The following is a 21,501-nucleotide window of genomic DNA, read 5'->3' as shown; positions in this document are numbered from 1 at the left end:
CACCCAACTTTATGATTAAAAATATTTTATTTTATTTTATTTTAATATCATAAATTTTCCATAAATTGCATTTTTAGAAATATATATTTAATATTATTTTAGCCGACAATAATAGTAATAGACCTGCTTTACCGAAATTGGAGAGAGGAAGGGAAAAAAGAGAAAGAAAAAGAAAAAGAAAAAGAATAAAAAGAGAAAGAAAATGCTAAATTATACCAAATGCCTTTAACTTTATAATAACATTTAATTTTATATTTAAATTTTAAAAAAATAATTTAATTAAAATTTTAAATTTATTTCCGACCGAAAAAAACATAATAAATGATGTGATAATTATATCTGTGAAGTTTAGATTGAGACGTATGGAATCCTCGGACGCATTTTAAAACCGTGAGACTGACAATAATATGTAACAGGTCGAACAATATCTGACACAAGAAGAGTATAATCGAAACCAAAAAGCGTCAAATCAATACTGACAAAGGGATTGTCTCGAAATACAAATATAACAAAAACGAGGGGCTGTCACAAAATAATAATTTTACTTGGGGGGGGTCGCCACAAATTTCTTAATAATTTGGACTATATTACAGAAAAATATATATATAAAATATTTATATACAAAAGCAGCCCCCACCCCCAGGCATCAAAGGGGGCCAACATCGATGTAAGGTAGCTATATACTGCACACTTTTGCATAGGAAGGCTCCTGTAACGCAGCGTCACCCTGCCATGGCTTTCGTTTTCTTTTCAGAGCCAAATAACATTCCCCGCCCATGTGAATCAAAAGGGTTCTATCAAATCAAATCAAATCAAATAAATCAAATAATAGTAATCTACTTAGAACCATGATGAACAGATCAATCAAACATTGGAATTGCAGGGCCATTTGAGCTTCAACACAGCTTCTGCTTATCAGTCACTACATGTTACCCCGGCGGCGGCGGCGGCGGCGACGGCAGTGGCTGTGGTGATCTAACTGGGAAGGAATGAGCGGGACGAAGCGTTCTTTGAGACGGGGGCGCCCCTAATATCAGTGTCTGCGAACGAGACACCATATCCATCATTGATGGCGTTTGATAACTCTGCACTGGGCTTCCCATGTCTACTGAATTCCCTCTTGCGGTTGCTCTCTGCCATGAATGCGAGCTCAATCCCGACAGCACGTAAGCTCTTCCAGACGCCTCGTAGATACGACGACTCGCCATTCTCTCTTGCATTTCCTTCAGTTCAGCGCAAAGGGAGGCACATAATTGATCACCAGCTCTAGCAGATGCTGATTCAGACACTATTCTGTTACAATTGTCCAACATAGACACTGCAGTAGATAAATCACCTCGCTCGGCGGCAACTCGGGCCTCCGACATCGCCTCCGCCGCTCGAAATCTATTTCGTTGCCTGTCTACTTCCAATGACACTACTTGTTCGCCTACTACTCTGTCTGGCCTCTGTATTTGAACCTCGCTTTCATCTGCCAAAGTGATTGTCTCCTTGGTAATGGGGTGCTTGTAAACGCTTTTAACCTTTAGCAATGGCATGCCCCCTCCGAACTCATGAACTGGGATGTTGAGTGTCACCAGAAAGTCCCTCTCTTCTTCAGCATACAAGTCTCCGAAGTAGATGGAGCCTAATCTTGCACGTTCTGTGATGTTGGCTTGGTAACTTCCTGCTTTTATTGAACCAAGCAGCAGACTTGGGTGAATGCATCTAACTTCAACTTGCAAATCCTGCACCACCACGCTCAAGAGGCCACCAATGCACTGAGCGAATGCATCCTGGATCGTGATTTCGGTTTCTATGAACGAAAATGTGCCACCAGATGCATCAGATATCGTGTGCATCGTCACGGCGTCATGGTCAGCGCCGAACCCGAACGTATGCACCGGAATCTGCTGCAATTCAGATTGGTTATCGCGATTGATTGAAACCGGGAGGAGGGACTGATAACCTATTTGAGGACGAGCACTGCTAGGACCATTAAAAGTATATGTATCCTGTCCATCAGACAGCAGTATAATGCTAGCAACAGGGTTCTTGAACTTGCGGTCTACCAATACCTTGGCGCCTTTCCTCAAGCCTTCAGCAATGTTTGTCCCACCATTTGATGTTAGAGCATTAACAGCCTGCAATGCCTGCTGTCGTCCAGAGTCGGTCATTCGACAAAGCGGGAAAAGGCGACGAGCGGTCGAGGAAAATGATATGACGGAAAGTCGATCGGAAGGGCCAAGATTCTGTATCACAAAACCCATAGCACGTTTGAGCAGGCCAAGCTTAGTACCTGCCATACTGCCGCTAACATCAAGCACCGTTACAAGGTCAACCGGTGCACGAGAAGGTTGATTCAACGAAGGCAATGCAGCCTGGATTCTGGAGTTATTTTGTGTTGCTATGGAGAGAGGAGCCTTGACATGGACTAGCACAGAGAAGTGATCATGAGAAACTGATCTTGGAACAGCTGAAACTTCTGGGTACGTTTTGACCTCTAATTTATCAGTGCAGCCATGAACACTGGCAGCATCATTTGATGTGTTTCTCTCAGTGGCATGAGGTTGTAGATCCAAAACTTCATCATCATCATAAGATGCTGGTTCAGGGACATGAAAAAGTGAGGCGATCTGCCGAGTTGTATTGGCGCGAGGAGGAGGCATCCGTTGAACAATGGTCATCCATGGATCGTCTGGGGCGAACCCAACCGAGTTGGTTCTCGGCCTAGAACAATCAGAATTGGTATTCTGGAAAGGGATTTCTTTCCACTTAGCTCTGCAAATAGGGCAAACTTGGTTCCCATGCTTTACATTTGAGGTAATGCATTGGAAGTGGAAAGAGTGAGCGCACTCTGCAGTGAAGATAGCAGCTCCATTCCCTGCTTTCATGGTGGTCAAGCATATTGCACACCTCTGTGATTTAGAACAAAGATGCATTGATGAGAAAGAATCTAAATGAATATTATATCAAATGAGCAATTCCAGATTCAAATAGTTTCCATAACTACACAGAAATACTTCATAATATGATCACTTTTTCCGGAACGGGTTAGAGTCATTAAAGCTTAATACTTTACATGTAAGAGCTCAAGTCCACTACTAGTAGATATTGTCCGTTTTGACCCATTACGTATCACTGTCAGCCTTACGAGTTTAAAACGTGTCTATTAGGGAGAAGTTTCCACAACGTTATAAAGGGTGTTTCGTTCCCCTCTCCAACCAATGTGGGGTCTCACAATCCACCATCCTTGGGGCACAGCATCTTCGCTGGCACACCGCTCAATGTCTGGCTCTAATACTATTTGTAATAGCTCAAGTCCACCACTAGCAAATATTGTCTACTTTGACCTGTTACGTATCGCCGTCAGCCTCACAGTTTTAAAATGCGTCTATTAGTGAGAGGTTTCCACACCCTTATAAAGAATGTTTCGTTCTCCTATCCAACCACCATGGGATCTCACAATCCACCCCATTGAGAGCCCAACGTCCTCTCTAGCACATTACCCAGTGTCTAGCTGTGATACCATTTGTAACAACTCAAGTCCACTGCTAGTAGATATTGTTCATTTTGGTCCATTACATATCGCCGTCGGCCTCACGATTTTAAAACACGTCTCCTAGGGAGAGATTTCAACACCTTTATAAGGAATGTTTCGATCTCTTCTCAAACCGACATGGAATCTCACACTCCTACTCAAGTGGAGAAGAAAGATGGAGAAACAATATGAACTTTTAAAAACAGGAAATCATGAGTTGTTTGTGTTTTCCTAGGTAGTTTGTTTTCCTTTTCCAATCCCTTCCCCATCCCCACAACTTCTCTTTTCCCCCACTTTCTTAGACCAATTGTCACTCAACAATTAGCTAAGCTGACCACAGAAAATCTCAAAATCAACAATGGTCAAATGGGTTCTCTAAAAACACGCCATGAAAAGGGGAAACATTGGGCTCACCAACAACAAAAGCACTTCCATGAACGGAATCGCTGAATCCAAAATATTATCATCAATCAAATCTTACTTTTTCCCTTTTCATGAGAGAGAGAATTCAACATAGTACTTTTAAGTTCATCAAATGATCAAAGGTTCTTGTATCTAAGAACAGCCCCACCAACCACACCCCCACTTGATCAAACGTTAAAAGATAGCGAAAGAAAGAAAGAAAAGATCATAACATAAACAGTCAGAAACAGAACCCGACAAGAAATAGCCTTCTTGACAAATCAAAACCAAGTTCTAATAAATCCAATCACTGCAGGAACACTGTACCCCACACGAATTACGAAAGAGGGTAAAATATTTAAAAGGGATAAGACCAGAAAACACCAATACCCTCCTTCCATCGAGAGTTGAAACTTATTGCAACACGACCACACCATAGCAGCACCCACAAGAACCATTATGACAGAGTTGAAAACAAAATCATTATCTAATCAGAATCACAGAAACACGTTGTAAATTTACTTTTAATCTAGTAATTGAAACGATCACTACGAACCCAATTGTAGAGATTCAATAAAAGAACAAGCAGATTAATGAACCCAGAACACAACAAAACAGGGAAATCAAATTGAAATAGCAAATGAGAAAGAGAGAGACCTTTGAAGATCTCGACCCATTGGATTGGCGGGTCGGCGTGGATTGGCGGCAATTTGAACTCCGACCCATTGGAGAAACAGATTCAGAGGATCTGGGGGCAAGCGAATTCGACGGCATCGAATCCCCAGCAACACGAGGAACATGAAGACACATACCATTTCCAAGAGCCATTTTCACCTTCTTCCATTTGCTTGTAGCCATTGCGCGCTAGCGTTTCAGAGAGATGCAAAGCCGTAGAAACAGAAATACATGTGAAGTAAAAGGAATAGGGTGGCTAGAAAGCGTCTCGTGGGCTACAAAAGCAAAGGGGAAAAGGAAGAAGAAGGGTGATGGAAGCAATAATGGCGGTGGAAGAGAGGGAGTTGGGGAGGGAGGGAAGGATTGAATGAGAAAATGGGTACTCTGACTTTTAAGAGAGGGAAGAGCAGCCTTTTTGGCTCGCTTCTTGCTTCAGTGCTTAGTTTTCTTGCCTAATCTTACTATTCTTGTTGCCTAAGCCGTCAATTATATTCCTATTATAACTGCTCAATAACAATTGCAATGTTCTTTAATTTCCCATTATGCCCCTCTCCCTTTCTTTTATTTTCATCAATTGCCATTTCTTTTATGAATTTTACCATTTTTATTTGTTTGAAATTTAAGTTTATAAATTTCAAAGGTCGTATTTGATTTTTATTAATAAATTTTAAATTTATACCATAATAAATAATGTAGGTGTAATTAATTCCATAAAGACAAATTCATTGCTTTTTCAAATAATTATTAAAAATTATATATAATCTTCCATTTATTTGCTTACTAAATATATTTAAAGTACAGCGGAGTGAAATAAGGTGAGAAGAATTTAATGTACGTCTCCAAATCTCTCATTTCGATATTAAAAAATTACAAGACTTTTGCCTCCATTCTAATTTTTCTGTCTCTATTGAAAATTGCGCAAGAGAACCGTCCGGACTATTTGGATCCACTGTGTCTACTCAATCCCTTTCAAGTGTGATAAGGAGATTAGCTCTCGTGAAAGAAAAATGTAACTTTTGTTTCGGGTCAGTTTTCATGTGAGATCCCACATTAATTGAGGAGAGAAACGAGTGCTAACAAAGACGTTGGGCCCTGAAAATGGGTGGATTGTGAAACTTATATGAGTTGGAGAGGGGAATGAATCATTATTTAGAAGGGTGTGAATAAACCCGTTTTAAAAATCTTAAGGGGAAGTCTGAAAGAAGAAACCTAAAGAGGACATAATCTTATAGGTGTGTGTGTTCGGGCCGTTACATTTCTCTTGTAAACTTAACTCCCCCTCTGTTCTCCTATACTAAATCGAGAAGCAGTAGAGGAAGTAGTCTTTGACTTCGTCCCCTAGTCATCCATTCGATTCCATTTTAAAAGCGGTCAAAATTGTATCGAGCCGTCATCCGTCTTAGCTAACCACTTCAAGGCAAAGGGCCAATTACCGATGGAGCAAACGGTTGGAGGGAAAAAAGGTAGGAAGAAAAAATGTGTAGGCTGCTGAGTGAGTTATGCGACCCAGTTTTTGGTTGATTCATGCACTGAACTTGAACGCATTTGTGTGTATAACTGGAAGCACTATTGTTTATTATACCTGGAAGCCTTCAAAAAGGGGTATTAACTTGACATGTTTGGGGTATACACTTTGGTGGACAAGATGTTGGATATGATATGCATGGCAAGTTTGGTGGCTATCAATTTGGCGAAGTGGGTGATGCCATTTGACCCTCATTTTCTCGCCCATTGTCGGCGTAACAGATACACATTTTGGTGCCCCTTTTGTCAAATGAACCCACTTATATAACCCATTGTATCACACTTCAAACCTCTCCATCTCTCACATTTCTCTCTATTTCTTTCTTTTTAATGGGTTTCGACTTACACCCACAAATATGTTCTTACATGTTCGAAGAACGGTCTATTTATGCCTCTAAAATTTTTCGTTAGAGAGATAAATCAATAAGATTATAAGATAATCTGTAGCAACCATTGCACTTTGTTTTAGATATACAAGCAAAGTTCCTCAATACCTATAGGCCTAAGCGTTACAATGTACTAACGAGAACGTTAGCCCCTAAGAAGGTGGATTGTGAGATCCCACGTCGGTTGGAAAGTCTCTGGCTCTCAAGGGAGGTGGATTGTGAGATTCCACATTAGTTGGAGAGGAGAACGACTCTCTAACGTACGCGTTTTAAAAACTATGAGGCTAATAGCGATACATAATAAGCTAAAGTAAACAGTATCTATTAACAGTGAACTTAGATTGTTAAATTATTGTAGGTAGCTTCCCTGTCACAGTTGAAAAGGGGTGAGGTGAGTGGGTGGTAGAAGAAAGAAAGGAAGAACATTTTGAAAATTAGGCCCTAACAAAACCGTGATGGTCTATACCTAGAGGGCTACAATTTGGACGTGAAAGTGGTTCGATTCAAACCCATAATTTTTAAATAAAAAATACGCGCATAAACTAGTTAAAGAATGTTAAGATTTACAAATAATATGTAACACTGATAGAACCCCACGTCATTTATAACACAATTTTTAACACGACACGTAATAAATGCAAGAAATATCCATACTGAAATAGTAGTATAAGATTTATGGATGGAAAAAGCACGCATTTAGCCTACAGCAACTAGAAGGCCACCGGTTTCGAATGCGTCTATCTCAACCACAACTCACAGCTATATGCATATAATAATAATAATCATAAAGTCCCCACGAATTTAATACTAACACGTCTTATAAAAGAAAAATCTAAACAACCATATGTATTCCACCGAACCCGAACTTCCCACCGTTTTTATTAGTTTTTTAAATTGATTTATTAGATATAAAATTTAAATTTTGAATTTAATTTGTAGTGGAATTGTTGACCCTATAATGTTTAAAAAGATAATTAAAAAAATGTGATTCAAAGGACGAAAACATTTCAAGTTGAATCTGGGTGGTGTTGTTAAAGGATTTCGGCTGATTGGAATGGACAGATTCAGAGCGTCCTTTTTTGACCCTAACACCAATAATCCAATAATAAATATTATTCATTTTAAAAATAAAAACGTTAAAGGTGATGGCGTTCGTATGACTTGAGAATTCTAATTCGAATTACTCAATTAAAATTATAAAAATTGAGTTGAGCGGGATCTTTTTTAGATTGGGTTAAACTTTTTAAAAACTAAATAAAATTCAAGTCCGTCCCAGTTTGACAATTTTTTTTTGCAGATCAACTCGATCAACTCCAAAATAGGGATAGAATCCAATCAAACTCTACTTATGAGTTTGCCGTTTGACTTTTTTTTTTTTTTTTTGCAGAGTCAACTCACTTATCAATTCGCAGTTTGACATTTTTTTTTTTTGAGTCAACTAGAACAACTTGAAAATGGGGTTAGAATCCAATCAAATTCTACTTATTTTCGTAGTTTGACATTTTTTTTTAAAGTCAATTCGATCAACTCAAAAATGGTGTTAGAATCCAATCAAACCCTACTTATGAGTTCGCAGTTTTTTCTTTTTCTTTTTCTTTTTTCAGAGTCAATTCGATCAACTGAAAAAATAGGGTTAGAATCCAATCAAACCCTACTTATCAGTTCGCAGTTTGACATTTTTTCTTTGCAGAGTCAACTCGAAAACATGGTTAGAATTCAATCAAACCCTACTTATCAGTTCACAGTTTGACATTTTTTCTTTGCAGAGTCAACTCAATCAACTCGAAAACACGGTTAGAATCCAATCAAACCCTACTTATCATGTATAGTGACTCCTAAATAATTGATATTTGAGTTTTATGAAATTTTAATTATTAAGTAACATGTACGGTAGATAAATATGATTTTAAAAATAATTATAAAAAACAACATCCCCACGTCCCACAGCCCTACCCAACTCAACCCAAAAATAAATAGTTGGGGTTAGGTTAGATAGTGTAATTTGTTCGAGTTGCTCGGGTCACAAACTCAACCAACCAAAAATTTCAGATTATTCAAAACATTTTTACAACCCAATTCACGTACATCCCTAGCTCTAAACGGCTTTATATTATTTATTTTAAGGTTTTTAAGGTCATATTTCTACCTATTTATTATTACTTTTTAAAAATCAACCGTTGAAAAGTATTTCACTTTAAAAAATATTTTGCATGAGTCCAACCTCTAGTGGACTCTCATTTGCAAGTCTTTTTTTTTTTTTTACAAACAAAATATGTAATTATTATATAATATCTAAAATCTTATATTCAACAAATTTATTTTAATTTTAACCAATTATTTATATAATATTTGATTATACACTAAAGTACGTAACCATATAATTAAAATCATTGATTACTTGAAGTTTTCGTATCGATGACTCAATGATTTAATATTATTTTATTTTGTTTAAAAAAATATATCCTCATTATCGAAAACAACCAAATATTATATTAATATATGTCATTGAATATTGGCAAGTCTTATTCCAAATAAGGAAATAGTCTTCCCAAAGGAAATTTCAGCTATTAAAATAATTGTTGAAGATATAATAAATTAAAATTAAGAAAATAAAAAACGAGGTGACTATGAAATGGGCCTAAAATATTACGGGCTACAGGCCTTTTTAAGATGGATTTGAAATGGGTTTGGGCTGCATCTGAAGCCCACTAGATCTACAACGACGATGGGCCCAAATTATGGGCCTATGATTTCTTAGTGGATTGGCCCAAATTAAAAATATATTATTTTTAAATATTTTTTCACACGTATAACAGGAGGGTTATAAAATTGGGCCCACCTGCCACCGTAGCTTTGTTATTTTTCGTTGATATACTTAATTTCAACTAAATTCACGGGCGGAAACATGGGCCACGTGCTGCCTTCGTCTTTAGCCTTACGATTTTAAAGTGTGTCTATTAAGAAAAATAGAAATAGAATTGAGAAGTGTGTATTCTCGTTGATATTGATATCCTTTAAATAGGATACAAACTAATAATTAATATGTAACGAGGAAAATATAAATTAATTAAATATTAAAAATAAAATAAAATATATTATAAATCAAATCATAAAGAAAAGAATATTAAAATATAATATCTAAGATATATTTCATAAATAATATATCTTAATATTAGTTATGCAATTAAAACAATGTTATAATAAATAAATAAAATGTGTAATTTAGTTGGGAAGGTGCATTGAATTCTCTATCTTCTCATTCATTCATTGTTTGTTTGTTGTTTTCCCTTTTTAACACTAGGGTTCGAACCCCACTTGACTCCAAAATTTATTTACATATTTTTATACAGTTTAATTAAAATTTATCTCTATTTTAAAATATATTAAATAAATAAAATATGTATTTTAAAATCAATAATAAATGTAACAACGGATCGTGTTTCTAATACGCTACTACTAAAGTGAGATTTCCACACTCTTATAAGAAATGTTTCATTCCCCTCTCTAATCGATGTGGGATCTGACAGTCCACTTTTCCTTGGGGTCAGTGTTTTCGCTGGCACGTGTCCTAGTGTCTGACTTTGATACAATTTGTAACAATCCAAATTCGCATATGTGGGATCTAACAATCCACTTTCTCTTGGGCCAGTTTCCTCGCTGGCACATGTCCTAGAGTTCGACTTTGATACCATTTGTAACAACCCAAATTCGTATCGAGCAAATATGCTACTTTTTCGACTTTCCATTCAAACTAATCTGTAAAGTTTTTTTGTTTATTTGCACTCAAATCACACGGATGATTGGTTTTTCTAATCGTTTTAACACTCATAAATACAATTAATTAAAATTTTCGACATCAATTAAAATAAAAGAAAAAGGGGAAATAAAATGAATGTTTAAGTAAACTTTAAGTAAATTATTGTTATTTTTTTAAAAATAATGTTTAATAATTAATACTCTACAAAATAGCTTTTCATTAATGATAATAAAATAATTATTTATCAAGTTTAATAAACACTAACATTTAAAACATACTTTAAATATATAAATTAGATTAAATCGTGACTAAAATATAAATATTATTTTAATTGTAGTTTATACTATTGTTGGGTTAGGTGGAGAAATATTGTGAAATCCAATCAATAAATTAAGATTTGTAAAGAAGATTAGATGATCTCCAACGTCCAACCTACCTACTACAACATAAAGTTTCATTTTATATATATTCGATTTTTTTTAATAAAAAATTGGGATATTAAATAACTTTATTCATTATAAACATTATTAATATAAAATGAAAGGTGGGTGTATAGTGTGAAATTCCAAACATGACCTTCCATTTATTTTCTTTTTATTTTTCTTTTTTGTTGGGCATTTTAGAAATTTTATCTTTTTATATTGACTATCTTGCCTTTCGCACGTGCCACTCCACCCAAAAAATACCATCCACGTGGCAGTAAAAATTAGAGGTTTATGGGTCGGAAGAATTTTGTGAATGAGAGCTTTTGTTTTATTTTGACGTGAATTTGGGTGTTTAATTTAACTCAGTGAACTTGAGCTTCGATTTTAGGGCAATTTGTTTTTTATTTTTTTTATTTTAATTTGTGAGAATTAATCTCGAATTTAATAATTTGTAACTCAAGAATAATTTAATTGGGGTTAAAAAAAGGGGTAGTTGGTATAGGAGTAATTTAGGATAAAGAGAGGGGTGAAATGGTCATTTAAAATATGTGTTCGACCGTGCACCATACACTCCACCAACCCCCTACATCTCTGGCAACTTAATCATGTGACCCCTTATAATTGCCACGCGTCAAAATCCCAAGTGTGGAAAGGAACAAAAAAGAATCCAACGGCCACAAAATTCCTCCAACTAACCCCTTCTTGTAATCCTCCAACCCATGGCGGTTTACACACACACACACACACACACCATTTGCTTTGTGTCTCTATTTAAGAATTTCACAACCTCTTCCTCTTCCCCCTCAGGGAAAGCTAGCCCACCGCTCTAGTTACCCAACCCAACCCCCTTCTCCGACCTTCGTTAATGGAACCCACCGGCTGCACCAATGGCCACGTTTCAGTGGATGGGCTTTGCCTGAAGGATCCATTGTACTGGGGGGCAGCAGCGGAGGGGCTCAAAGGTAGCCATGTAGACGAGGTGAAGAGAATGGTGGAGGAGTACCGACGGGCCGTGGTCCGGCTCGGTGGAGAGAGCCTGACAATTGGGCAGGTGGCGGCAGTTGCCTTGCACGACGGCGGAGTGCGAGTGGAACTGAACGAATCGGCGAGAGAAGGAGTTAAGGCTAGCAGTGATTGGGTGATGGACAGTATGAAGAAAGGAACTGATAGCTACGGCGTCACTACTGGGTTCGGTGCTACCTCTCACCGTAGGACCAACCAAGGCGCTGCCTTGCAGAAGGAACTTATTAGGTACTTTTGCCTAATTAATTATTTATTTATTTTATTAAATTATATTTATATTTGTTGAATTTCGAGAATTTATATAATATGATTGTCACCATGTAAATTAAACTACTACCGAGAATTAACCACAGTAGAAAGTAGTTTTAACTCGACGCGGGAGGGTAAATATTGTGAATAATTATTTTTAACATTTTACAGTTATTTATTTATTGCTGAGTTACTGACTTTTTGGATGGATTATTAATGTCATAAATGCATTTATTATAGCTGACTACCTTCCTTTTATTTTGAGTCAAATCCGTTTGTTGTCAAATTCTGAAGCATAAATTTAAGATCCAACTTTAATTTTGATCCATTTATTAAAATATTAAATCAGAATCAAAAGGGAAGTTACATACCACGTGGTTAAAAGAATGAATGGAAGTCTACTAATTTTAGGAAATGATCTTGGGTTTATAAATCAAGAATATTCTCTCTATTAGTATCACGTTTCTGGGGAAGCCCCAAATACTCAAAGTGGACAATATGGTTGTATTTAAATCAGGTTTTTGAATGCCGGAATATTCGGGAATGGAACGGAGACGAGCCACACGCTGCCGCACACGGCCACAAGAGCCGCCATGTTGGTCAGAATCAACACCCTTCTCCAAGGCTATTCCGGCATCAGATTTGAGATTTTGGAGTCTATAACGAAGCTTCTCAACCACAACGTGACACCTTGTCTTCCTCTGCGAGGCACCATCACGGCGTCCGGTGATTTGGTACCCTTTTCCTACATCGCTGGTCTCTTGACTGGCCGACCCAATGCCAAGGCTGTCGGCCCAGCCGGTCAGGTGGTTGACGCTGGAGCAGCCTTTAAACTCGCCGGCATCGGCGGTGGATTCTTCGAGTTGCAGCCTAAGGAGGGTCTTGCACTTGTGAATGGCACGGGCGTTGGGTCTGGTTTAGCGGCTATTGTTCTGTTCGAAGCCAATTTATTGGCTCTTTTGTCTGAAGTGATATCAGCCATTTTTGCTGAAGTAATGCAGGGGAAGCCAGAGTTCACCGACCATTTAACTCATAAATTGAAGCACCATCCAGGCCAAATCGAGGCAGCTGCCATTATGGAGCACATTTTGGAAGGGAGTGCTTTCGTTAAAGACGCTAAGAAATTACACGAACTAGACCCACTTCAAAAGCCAAAACAAGACCGTTATGCTCTACGAACATCACCTCAATGGTTAGGCCCTCAAATCGAAGTGATTCGACATTCGACGAAATCGATCGAGAGAGAGATCAACTCGGTGAACGACAATCCATTGATCGATGTTTCGAGGAACAAAGCTATACATGGAGGCAATTTTCAAGGAACTCCAATTGGAGTATCCATGGACAATACTAGATTAGCTCTTGCCTCAATTGGGAAGCTTTTGTTTGCTCAATTCTCGGAGCTTGTGAATGATTTCTACAACAATGGGTTACCTTCAAATCTCTCAGGAGGAAGTAATCCAAGCTTGGATTATGGATTCAAAGGAGCTGAAATCGCCATGGCTTCCTACTGCTCGGAGCTACAATTCTTGGCGAATCCTGTCACCAATCATGTTCAAAGCGCAGAGCAACACAATCAAGATGTAAACTCATTAGGACTAATCTCTTCGAGAAAAACAGCTGAGGCCATAGATATCTTGAAGCTAATGAGCACGACATTCCTAGTGGCACTCTGCCAAGCCATAGATTTGAGACACATAGAGGAGAATCTGAAGAACACAGTGAAGAACACAGTGAGTCAAGTGGCTAAGAAGGTATTAACCATTGGTGTAAACGGAGAGCTTCTTCCTTCACGATTCTGCGAGAAGGATTTGCTCAAAGTCATCGACAGAGAACATGTTTATGCTTACATTGACGACCCCTGCAGCATGACATATCCATTAATGCAGAAGCTAAGGCAAGTTTTTGTAGAACATGCATTGAACAACGATGATGATCTGAAGAACACAAACGCTTCAATCTTCTTAAAGATTGGAGCTTTCGAGGAGGAACTGAAAACCCATTTGCCTAAAGAAGTAGAAAGTGGAAGATTAGCCATTGCTAAAGGGAAAGCGACGATTCCTAACAAGATCAAGGATTGTAGATCATACCCACTTTATAGATTTGTCAGAGAAGAACTGGGAACGGCGCTGTTGACAGGGGAAAAGGTTAGGTCACCAGGGGAAGAATTTGACAAGGTTTTTACTGCAATTTGTGAGGGGAAGATCATTGATCCTCTGCTTGAATGCCTTGAGCGTTGGGATGGGACTCCTCTTCCTGTAAATTAAGAACTGTTTTGTGTGTATTATTATCATCTTCATCGTGCATTGTTCTTATCAATTGACTGCCTTCAACTTTTGTTCTATGTTTCCCTAAAGAATGTGATGGAAGTTTTGGGCTTATTATGATATGCATTATTACTATATAATAATTTTTGTAACCTAGTAGATATTGTCCTCTTTTAGTAGATATTGTCCTCTTTAAGGTTTCTGGGAAGGTTTCCACACCTTTAAAAAGGGTAATTTGTTTTCCTCCCCAACCAATGTGTGACATCACAGTCCACCCCCTTCAAGGCCAGCGTCGTTACTGGCACACTTTCCTTCCTCCAATCGATGTGGGACCGGCCCCAAATCTACCCCCTTTAGGCTAGCGTCTTTACTGGCACACCGCCTCGTGTCCACCCACTTCGAGGAAAAGCGAGCCCTTCAGGGAACAACGAGAAGACTAGCACACGTGTCTACCCCCTTCGAGGAACAGCGAGAAGGCTAGCACATCATCCGGTGTCTGGCTCTAATACCATTTGTAACCACCCAAATCCACCGTTAACAAATATTGTCCTCTTTGGCTTTCCCTTTCGTGCTTCCCCTCAAAGTTTTAAAATGCATTTGCTACGGCAAGTTTCCACACCTTTATAAATGATGATTTGTTTTCCTCTCCAACCAATGTGGGACATCACATTTTCACATCTTTATAAGTAATGTTTCGTTCTCCTCTTCAACCAAGGTGAGATTTCACCATTTATCTTTTTTTGGGGTCAGCATCTTCGTCGGCACACCGCTCGATATCTGGTTCTGATACCATTTGTAACATATCAAGCCCAGACAGAAAGTCTAAATAAGACGTTACATAGAATTTCCGATATATTCAAAGATTGGATCTTAAGATTCACACAGTAAAAACGACGTTACATAGAATTTCCGATATATTCAAAGATTGGATCTTAAGATTCACACAGTAAAAACGACGTTACATAGAATTTCCGATATATTCAAAGATTGGATCTTAAGATTCACACAGTAAAAACATTTTTTTTTGGAAAGAAACATAGAGAGTTTAAAATTGAAATGAAATAATTATGAGTTTATAATAATCAGTGGACCATACCCTTTTATGGAACAAAATAATTACAACATGACTTGATGCCCCGAATCGTTTTATTGTTTGTATGCACATAACAGTCCAAAACTAGTTTTTTTTATGCATTAAATTAATAAAAATTTCTTTTTATTATATATTTTATTTTAAAAATATTATTAAAATTTTTAACCTCTCACTAATATTTTACCATTTCTTAAAATAAGTTAAAAAATATCGATAATTTTTTTTTAAAATGACAAATGTATTTATTATTAATTTTGACGTTATTTTTTTTATAAAATTTAACGGTTTGTTAATGCTAGGTGTTTTTTAAAATATGATACTAACCGAATATTTTTTAATAATAAAAAAACAAGTTGAAGTGTATTAATGAAAATTTTTAATCTTCAGTGGGGGTGTATATTCAACCCGATACCTCGGACCAACCTAACCCGAACTATAAGGGTCAGATTGGGTTAGATTAGTTTTTTGGGTTAGTTTGAGTTCATTTTTCTGAACTCGAATTAACTCGGTTTGGTTTCAAGTTCATGGGACAAAACTCTTGGGTTGACCCAATCCAAATAAAATATATCAATTATACTACAATTTTGATAATATTTCATGGGTTTGGCAGAGTGGTATTTTATCCTAAATCACTCACACCCCACCCGAGTTTGTCGCCAATTTCATATTTTACACTATTTTAAAGTTTAGTTTCTTTTATATATATATATATATATATTTAAAATATATTATTTATAATATGAATAAATTAACGCAAACAACATCATTTAATTTAATAATATAATTTATGGTAAGTTTATTAATTATAATTTATACATCTATTTAAGTTATTTTGAAACCATACATATCAATATTTATTAATTATAATTTATACATCTATTTAAGTTATTTTGGAACTCTACGTTAAACTTAATTATCTTTTATCTAAAATTATATCGAAATAATTATAAATTATGGATAAATATATTTTTTTTAAAATAATTTTTTTAACAATTTGAGTCCACAAAAAAAAATTCTTGAACACAACTGTAACACCAACTTCAGTATGTTATTGAGTATATTATTGAGTGCACAATTTTTTTCCATGATAAAAAATATTTTTGAAACTTTCAAAAGTTTAAGAGTATTATTTAGACGAGACTTATGATTAATTTTTTTAATTAATTTAGCAAATTTTAATATATGATGTTCGGAACTTATAAAATTAATATATGGACAAATTAAGCGATATAAACCTAAGTTAATTTGTTCATAAAACGCCCAAAAGCTTTAATTTGATTGGCACAAAAAAGCTATAAGCAAGGGTTACAAGAGATGATCATTATTCATGACTAAAGTAAGATCACACACAGCTTAAGCATCGGACCAAGTGACGGGTTCTTCGCCGACATTAATATCAAGTCCCAAAGCGTGCCACACAGCATCTGAGCCATCCACAATATTGTTGTGGCATGGCGGCAGATGTGCATGCTCCTTGTCGCATCCATTCACAGAATCGCACTCATCCACCACCTTAGCCAACACCGACCGCCCATTTGTAGCCGTAATTTGGATCATCTTCCCACATCTCGACCCCCCATTGTACCAACCTGTGGACAGCGCCACTATTGGGTCCGAGTTGTCATGGAACTGCCCGTCGCACTCCGATGGGTCGCCTCCACTCCCACCTTTGGTAAAGTCGTTATTTGTAAGCACCGCTCGTGTAGAGGATGTCACCGGCGGCGAACACTTGAACTGAGGGAATGACTTTCCCTTGCAGTGCAATTTCCCAATAGAATGACACCCTTTGCTTGAAGATGCCAAACTCCGTACTCCTCCACTACCTCCACTACCTCCTTCCTGCCACGACTTACCATAAATATCATATTTGTCATTTTATTATAAGCAAATATTCTCACCTGCGAGCAGATGTGAGTGTCGAGGTTGGGATCGTCCGAGCATTTCTCGTTTATGCAAATCAATTGAGCTTGGCAATCGGTTAGGGTGCGACATGGGTCGTTGCACGAAGAGATGGCTCGATTGAGGTGGGGTAGAGAAACAAGCAATAGAGTAAGAGAGGAGAACAATCCCAAGTTACCCATGAAGAAAGGAGATGTTTTGTTTTGTTTTTCAAGTGATGATTGTTTGGGTTTATATAGTAACCCTACAGCCGCCCATGGATTCTTGTGAACTCTATAAGGCCTCAAAGGTCTGTGTGAACATGCCGATTGCCGTGGAATATACTGATCCACGAATAATCATGTTAAGAACTGCCCATTATAATGGACGTGTAATACATGTCAGGTTGATACTCTTTGTTTGTCTCACTTTCATTTCTTTAATCAAACTTGGTGGGATCGAGAATCCATCGTTGTTCCATCGGTTATGTAACAGTCTAAGTCTAGTCCAAGTCCACGACTAGCATATATTATCCACTTTAACCCTCACAGTACAAATGTTGTCTGCTTTGACCGGGTTCCAGTTACGTATCGTCGTCGTCAGCCTCATAGTTTTAAAAAGTTTTCACACCCTTATAAGGAATTCTTCGTTCCCCTTTTCAACCAATGTGAGATTTCATAATCCAAAATCCATCTCCTCGAAGGCTAGCATCCTCATGTTAGGAATCATGGATCTCCACAACGATATTGTTCACTTTGAACATAAGCTCTCATGACTTTGTTTTGGGCTTCCCTATGTCTCGTACCAATGAAGATAGTATTTCTCACTTATAAACCCATGATCATTCTCTAAATTAGCCAATATGAGACTTACTCCCAATAATCCTCAATAGGCATACCGCCCGGTGTCTAACTCTGATACCATTTGTTACGGCTCAAGCCCACCACTAGCAAATATTGTTCGTTTCGACCCGTTACGTATCACAGTTAATCTCACGATTTTAAAACGCGTCTACTAAGGAGAAATTTTTCCACCCTAATAAAGAATGATACGTTTCCTCTACAACCAATGTGGGATCTCGTAGGTTATGAGTGGCATTATTAGACGAAGTCACCCTATTAAACTTTTGTATTTTATTTTATTTAACATAAAGTTTAAATTTTTATCAATAAGTATAACAGAGTATATGTCAATTATCTTCCAGTTATACCCCTTACCATTATTTCTTAGATATAAAAAGTCTATTATAGCGTTTTTCGTTAGCTGTCATATCAATTTAAGCTGAAACTTCGATTATATTAAAAACAACGGGAACTTAAACAAACTTACTTAAGTTGGTTCAAAACCGACGATAACTTCAATAGAAAAAGATAAAATAGTTTGTCGCAGGAGATGATGATCAAAGACTAGCCATGTCTTTACGCTCATCCTACGACATTATTACATTATTTCGACCATTTTATTATAATTAAGCATCCGACCAGACGACAAGTTCTTCACCGACATCTATGTCGAGTCCCAAAGCATGCCAAACTCCGTTTGAGCCATCGACAATATTGTTCCGACACGGCGGCTGATGAGCATGCACCTTGTCACATCCATTAATAGAATCACACTCGTCGACCACCTTAGCCAAAACTGACCTTCCATTTCTAGCCCTAATTCTAATCTTCTTCCCACATCTCGACCCTCCATTATACCAACCTGTGGACAACGCCACAATTCGCTGAGAATTATGATGGAACTTACCATCACACTCCGACGGTCCCCCACCGTCGCCACCTCGGCTAAAGTCGTTGTTCGTTAGAATGGCTCGAGTCGAGGAAGTCACTCGAGGTGAACACTTGAATTGGGGGAATGATTTTCCCTTGCAATGTAAGTTCCCAATCGCCTCGCAACCGTTGCTTGAAGATGGCGGGAACTTTCCTCCTCCACCCCCACCGCCGCTCGAACAAACGTGCGTTCCAATGTCGGGATCGTCGTTGCATTGGCCTTTAATACATATCAACCGCCCTTTGCAATCGTTTAGGGTTTGACATGGACCATTGCATGAGGAGATAGCTCGGGAAAGGCTGGGAAGGGACATAACCCAAACAAAAAGGGCAACCAACAAAGCCAATTTCGACATGGGAGCTGAACTTTTGATGTTAAGTAAAGTGAGTGATGGCTTGGGCCTTTAAATAATGGGACCAATTTTATGTTTGGTCCCTCAATTTTTAAGATTTTGCAGTTCGACCCATGATGGGAATTTTGTCATCGAGTTCTATGCATTTGGTTCTTCTTGTTTGCCGGTCTTGTCTTTATTTGTTATTATTATTATTTTTATTTAGATCTTTGGAATCATAATCTAAAATGTAAATAAATAATAACTACGGTGCCGTGTGAAATAAATATACTTGGATCAAATTACAAATTTGGCCTCTAATGCTTTAGATAGGCTCATGATCAGTCAATTATTGATGATAACGAGAGAAAAGTTCATGGATGTTGTGCACGACAACACGATTAGATGTTTAGGGTTTAGGGTTTGAACTTTATTAAAGTAATTTGGGAATGTATCGTTTCTGTTTATATTTTTCGAGTTTCTATTGTTAATAAAATGTACATCTGACGTTTAAAGGAAAAAAAGAAGATTCTTCTCCTAAAAATGTTCCACGATTAATAATGTCCACCACTAGTAGATATTGTCTGTTTTGGCTTGTTATGTATTGTCAAGGAATGCTTCGTTCTCCTCTTCAATCAATGTGAGATCTCACAATACATTTCTTTTGGCGGACGTTGGCCAACGTCCTCGCTGGCACACTGCCCGGTGTCGTTCCCCTCTCCACGTGGGATCTCATAATCTACATCCGATGTGCAGCGTTCTCGTTGGCATACTACCCAATGTTTGATTCTCTCATATCCTTTGTAACAACCCAAGCCCAAGTCTACCATTAGTAGATATTGTCCTTTTTGGGTTTTCCCTCTCGAGTTTCCTCTCAAGGAGAGAGAGGTTTCCTGTAACGGCCCAGATCCACTGCTAGTAGATATTGTCCTATTTGGGACTTTCCCTTTCGGGCTTCCCCTCAATGCTTTAAAACCCGTCTTCTAGGGGAAGGTTTCCACACTCTTATAAATGGTAGTTTGTTCACCTCCCCAACCAATGTGGGACATCACATTTCCACACCCTTATAAGAAATGCTTCGTTCTCCTCTTCAACCGAAGTGGGATCCCACAAAAATACTCCTATAAAGGCTCAATGATTAATAACTTCACCCATGACTAAATCATGTACAAGTTAAGCTTATTGACTAACAATGTTCCGGCATACATTTAGTCAAAGGAAAGTAAGGAGAGAAAGAACACAAACATTGGTTCAGTTATAGAATCGAACTGGGTAGGTTGTACTCTCGACCTTTAAGGACTCATCCTTCGACGGGCCATGGACTTGAATACGGTTCCTTAGAGATCAAAGTCTATCGGATTCAAGTCGTCTCGTAACAATTACAATACTTAAGTGGTTTGATAGAGTTTTACTTTACTTCTCCAAGGTAATCAATCATAGAAATCTAAAAGACAAAAGCTTTTATTATCTTCCACATTATTATCATCAACTCCATAGAAAACCCTTTATTGAAAAAAAGATACAATTTTTAGTATTATTAGGCGTCGGACCAAGTAATTGGCTCTTCACCCACATCTATATCGAGTCCCAAAGCGTTCCATACACCATCAGAGCCATCGGCAATATTGTTGCCGCAAGGCGGCAAATGAGCATGCGCCTTGTCACATCCATTTATAGAATCGCACTCATCCACCACCACAGCCACCACAGACCGTCCATTCCTAGCGCTAATTTTAACCTTCTTCCCACATCTCGAACCCCCATTGTACCAACCCGTGGACAACGCCACTATTAATTCAGAGTTATCATGGAATTTCCCGTCGCACTCCGACGGGTCTCCGCCGTCACCCCCTTCGCTAAAGTTGTTGTTGGTAAGGATGGCTTTGGTCGAGGAAGTCACTCGAGGCGAGCACTTGTACTGCGGATGCGATTTTCCCTTGCAAATTAAGTTGCCAAAGGGTTGACAACCACTACTTGAGGGCGGCGGTCCGCCACCGGTGGAACATACGTGACTCCCAACGTCGGGATCGGCGTTGCATTTGCCGTTGGCCATTCATAATGGGTGACTGGGTCAAGTTTGCTTTTCGTTTTCATAAAAGACCCCGTATCAATAGAGACAATATTCATTACTTTTAAACTTATGATCATATTCTTATTTAGTCAATGTGTGACTCCCTCCCGATAATCCTCTCCTCGAA

General features: G+C 37.9%; 5 protein-coding genes across 5 annotated transcripts; 1 reads left to right on the top strand and 4 right to left on the bottom strand.

Annotated features, from left to right (window-relative positions):
* Positions 1-697: 697 nt before the first annotated feature.
* Positions 698-5,049, bottom strand: LOC111449085. The gene is made up of 2 exons (XM_023088935.1): positions 4,580-5,049; positions 698-2,897 (listed from the first exon to the last, which is right to left on the bottom strand). The coding sequence occupies exons 1-2, from the start codon at positions 4,778-4,780 to the stop codon at positions 930-932; spliced, it is 2,169 nt and encodes a 722-aa protein (XP_022944703.1). The 5' UTR covers positions 4,781-5,049; the 3' UTR covers positions 698-929.
* Positions 5,050-11,474: 6,425 nt separating this feature from the next.
* Positions 11,475-14,302, top strand: LOC111449086 (phenylalanine ammonia-lyase-like). The gene is made up of 2 exons (XM_023088936.1): positions 11,475-11,940; positions 12,479-14,302. The coding sequence occupies exons 1-2, from the start codon at positions 11,555-11,557 to the stop codon at positions 14,226-14,228; spliced, it is 2,136 nt and encodes a 711-aa protein (XP_022944704.1). The 5' UTR covers positions 11,475-11,554; the 3' UTR covers positions 14,229-14,302.
* Positions 14,303-16,674: 2,372 nt separating this feature from the next.
* LOC111448630 (kiwellin-like) lies at positions 16,675-17,402 on the bottom strand. The gene is made up of 2 exons (XM_023088318.1): positions 17,220-17,402; positions 16,675-17,160 (listed from the first exon to the last, which is right to left on the bottom strand). The coding sequence occupies exons 1-2, from the start codon at positions 17,400-17,402 to the stop codon at positions 16,675-16,677; spliced, it is 669 nt and encodes a 222-aa protein (XP_022944086.1).
* Positions 17,403-18,667: 1,265 nt separating this feature from the next.
* LOC111449090 (kiwellin-like) lies at positions 18,668-19,327 on the bottom strand. Its single transcript, XM_023088947.1, has one exon. The coding sequence runs from the start codon at positions 19,325-19,327 to the stop codon at positions 18,668-18,670; it is 660 nt and encodes a 219-aa protein (XP_022944715.1).
* A 1,513-nt stretch (positions 19,328-20,840) lies between these two features.
* LOC111448629 (ripening-related protein grip22-like) lies at positions 20,841-21,356 on the bottom strand. The gene has a single exon (XM_023088317.1). It carries the CDS (start codon positions 21,354-21,356, stop codon positions 20,841-20,843), a length of 516 nt encoding a protein of 171 aa, XP_022944085.1.
* Between the last annotated feature and the right edge of the window lie 145 nt (positions 21,357-21,501).

Source organism: Cucurbita moschata, unplaced genomic scaffold (assembly GCF_002738365.1).
Source record: "Cucurbita moschata cultivar Rifu unplaced genomic scaffold, Cmos_1.0 Cmo_Scf00010, whole genome shotgun sequence".
In the NCBI taxonomy this organism is placed as follows: Eukaryota; Viridiplantae; Streptophyta; class Magnoliopsida; order Cucurbitales; family Cucurbitaceae; genus Cucurbita; species Cucurbita moschata.
Note: the sequence above shows the minus strand (reverse complement) of the source record. Positions and strands in the feature narration are given on the sequence as shown.

Excerpts from the sequence above, each read along its gene's own strand:
- LOC111449085 (XM_023088935.1), bottom strand. The coding sequence starts at position 4,780 with ATGGCTACAAGCAAATGGAAGAAGGTGAAAATGGCTCTTGGAAATGGT. Across the intron at positions 2,898-4,579 it reads ATGGGTCGAGATCTTCAAAG|AGGTGTGCAATATGCTTGAC; the intron begins GTCTCTCTCTTT and ends TCTAAATCACAG.
- LOC111449086 (XM_023088936.1), top strand. The coding sequence starts at position 11,555 with ATGGAACCCACCGGCTGCACCAATGGCCACGTTTCAGTGGATGGGCTT. Across the intron at positions 11,941-12,478 it reads TTGCAGAAGGAACTTATTAG|GTTTTTGAATGCCGGAATAT; the intron begins GTACTTTTGCCT and ends TATTTAAATCAG.
- LOC111448630 (XM_023088318.1), bottom strand. The coding sequence starts at position 17,402 with ATGGGTAACTTGGGATTGTTCTCCTCTCTTACTCTATTGCTTGTTTCT. Across the intron at positions 17,161-17,219 it reads ACACTCACATCTGCTCGCAG|GAAGGAGGTAGTGGAGGTAG; the intron begins GTGAGAATATTT and ends AAGTCGTGGCAG.
- LOC111449090 (XM_023088947.1), bottom strand. The coding sequence starts at position 19,327 with ATGTCGAAATTGGCTTTGTTGGTTGCCCTTTTTGTTTGGGTTATGTCC.
- LOC111448629 (XM_023088317.1), bottom strand. The coding sequence starts at position 21,356 with ATGGCCAACGGCAAATGCAACGCCGATCCCGACGTTGGGAGTCACGTA.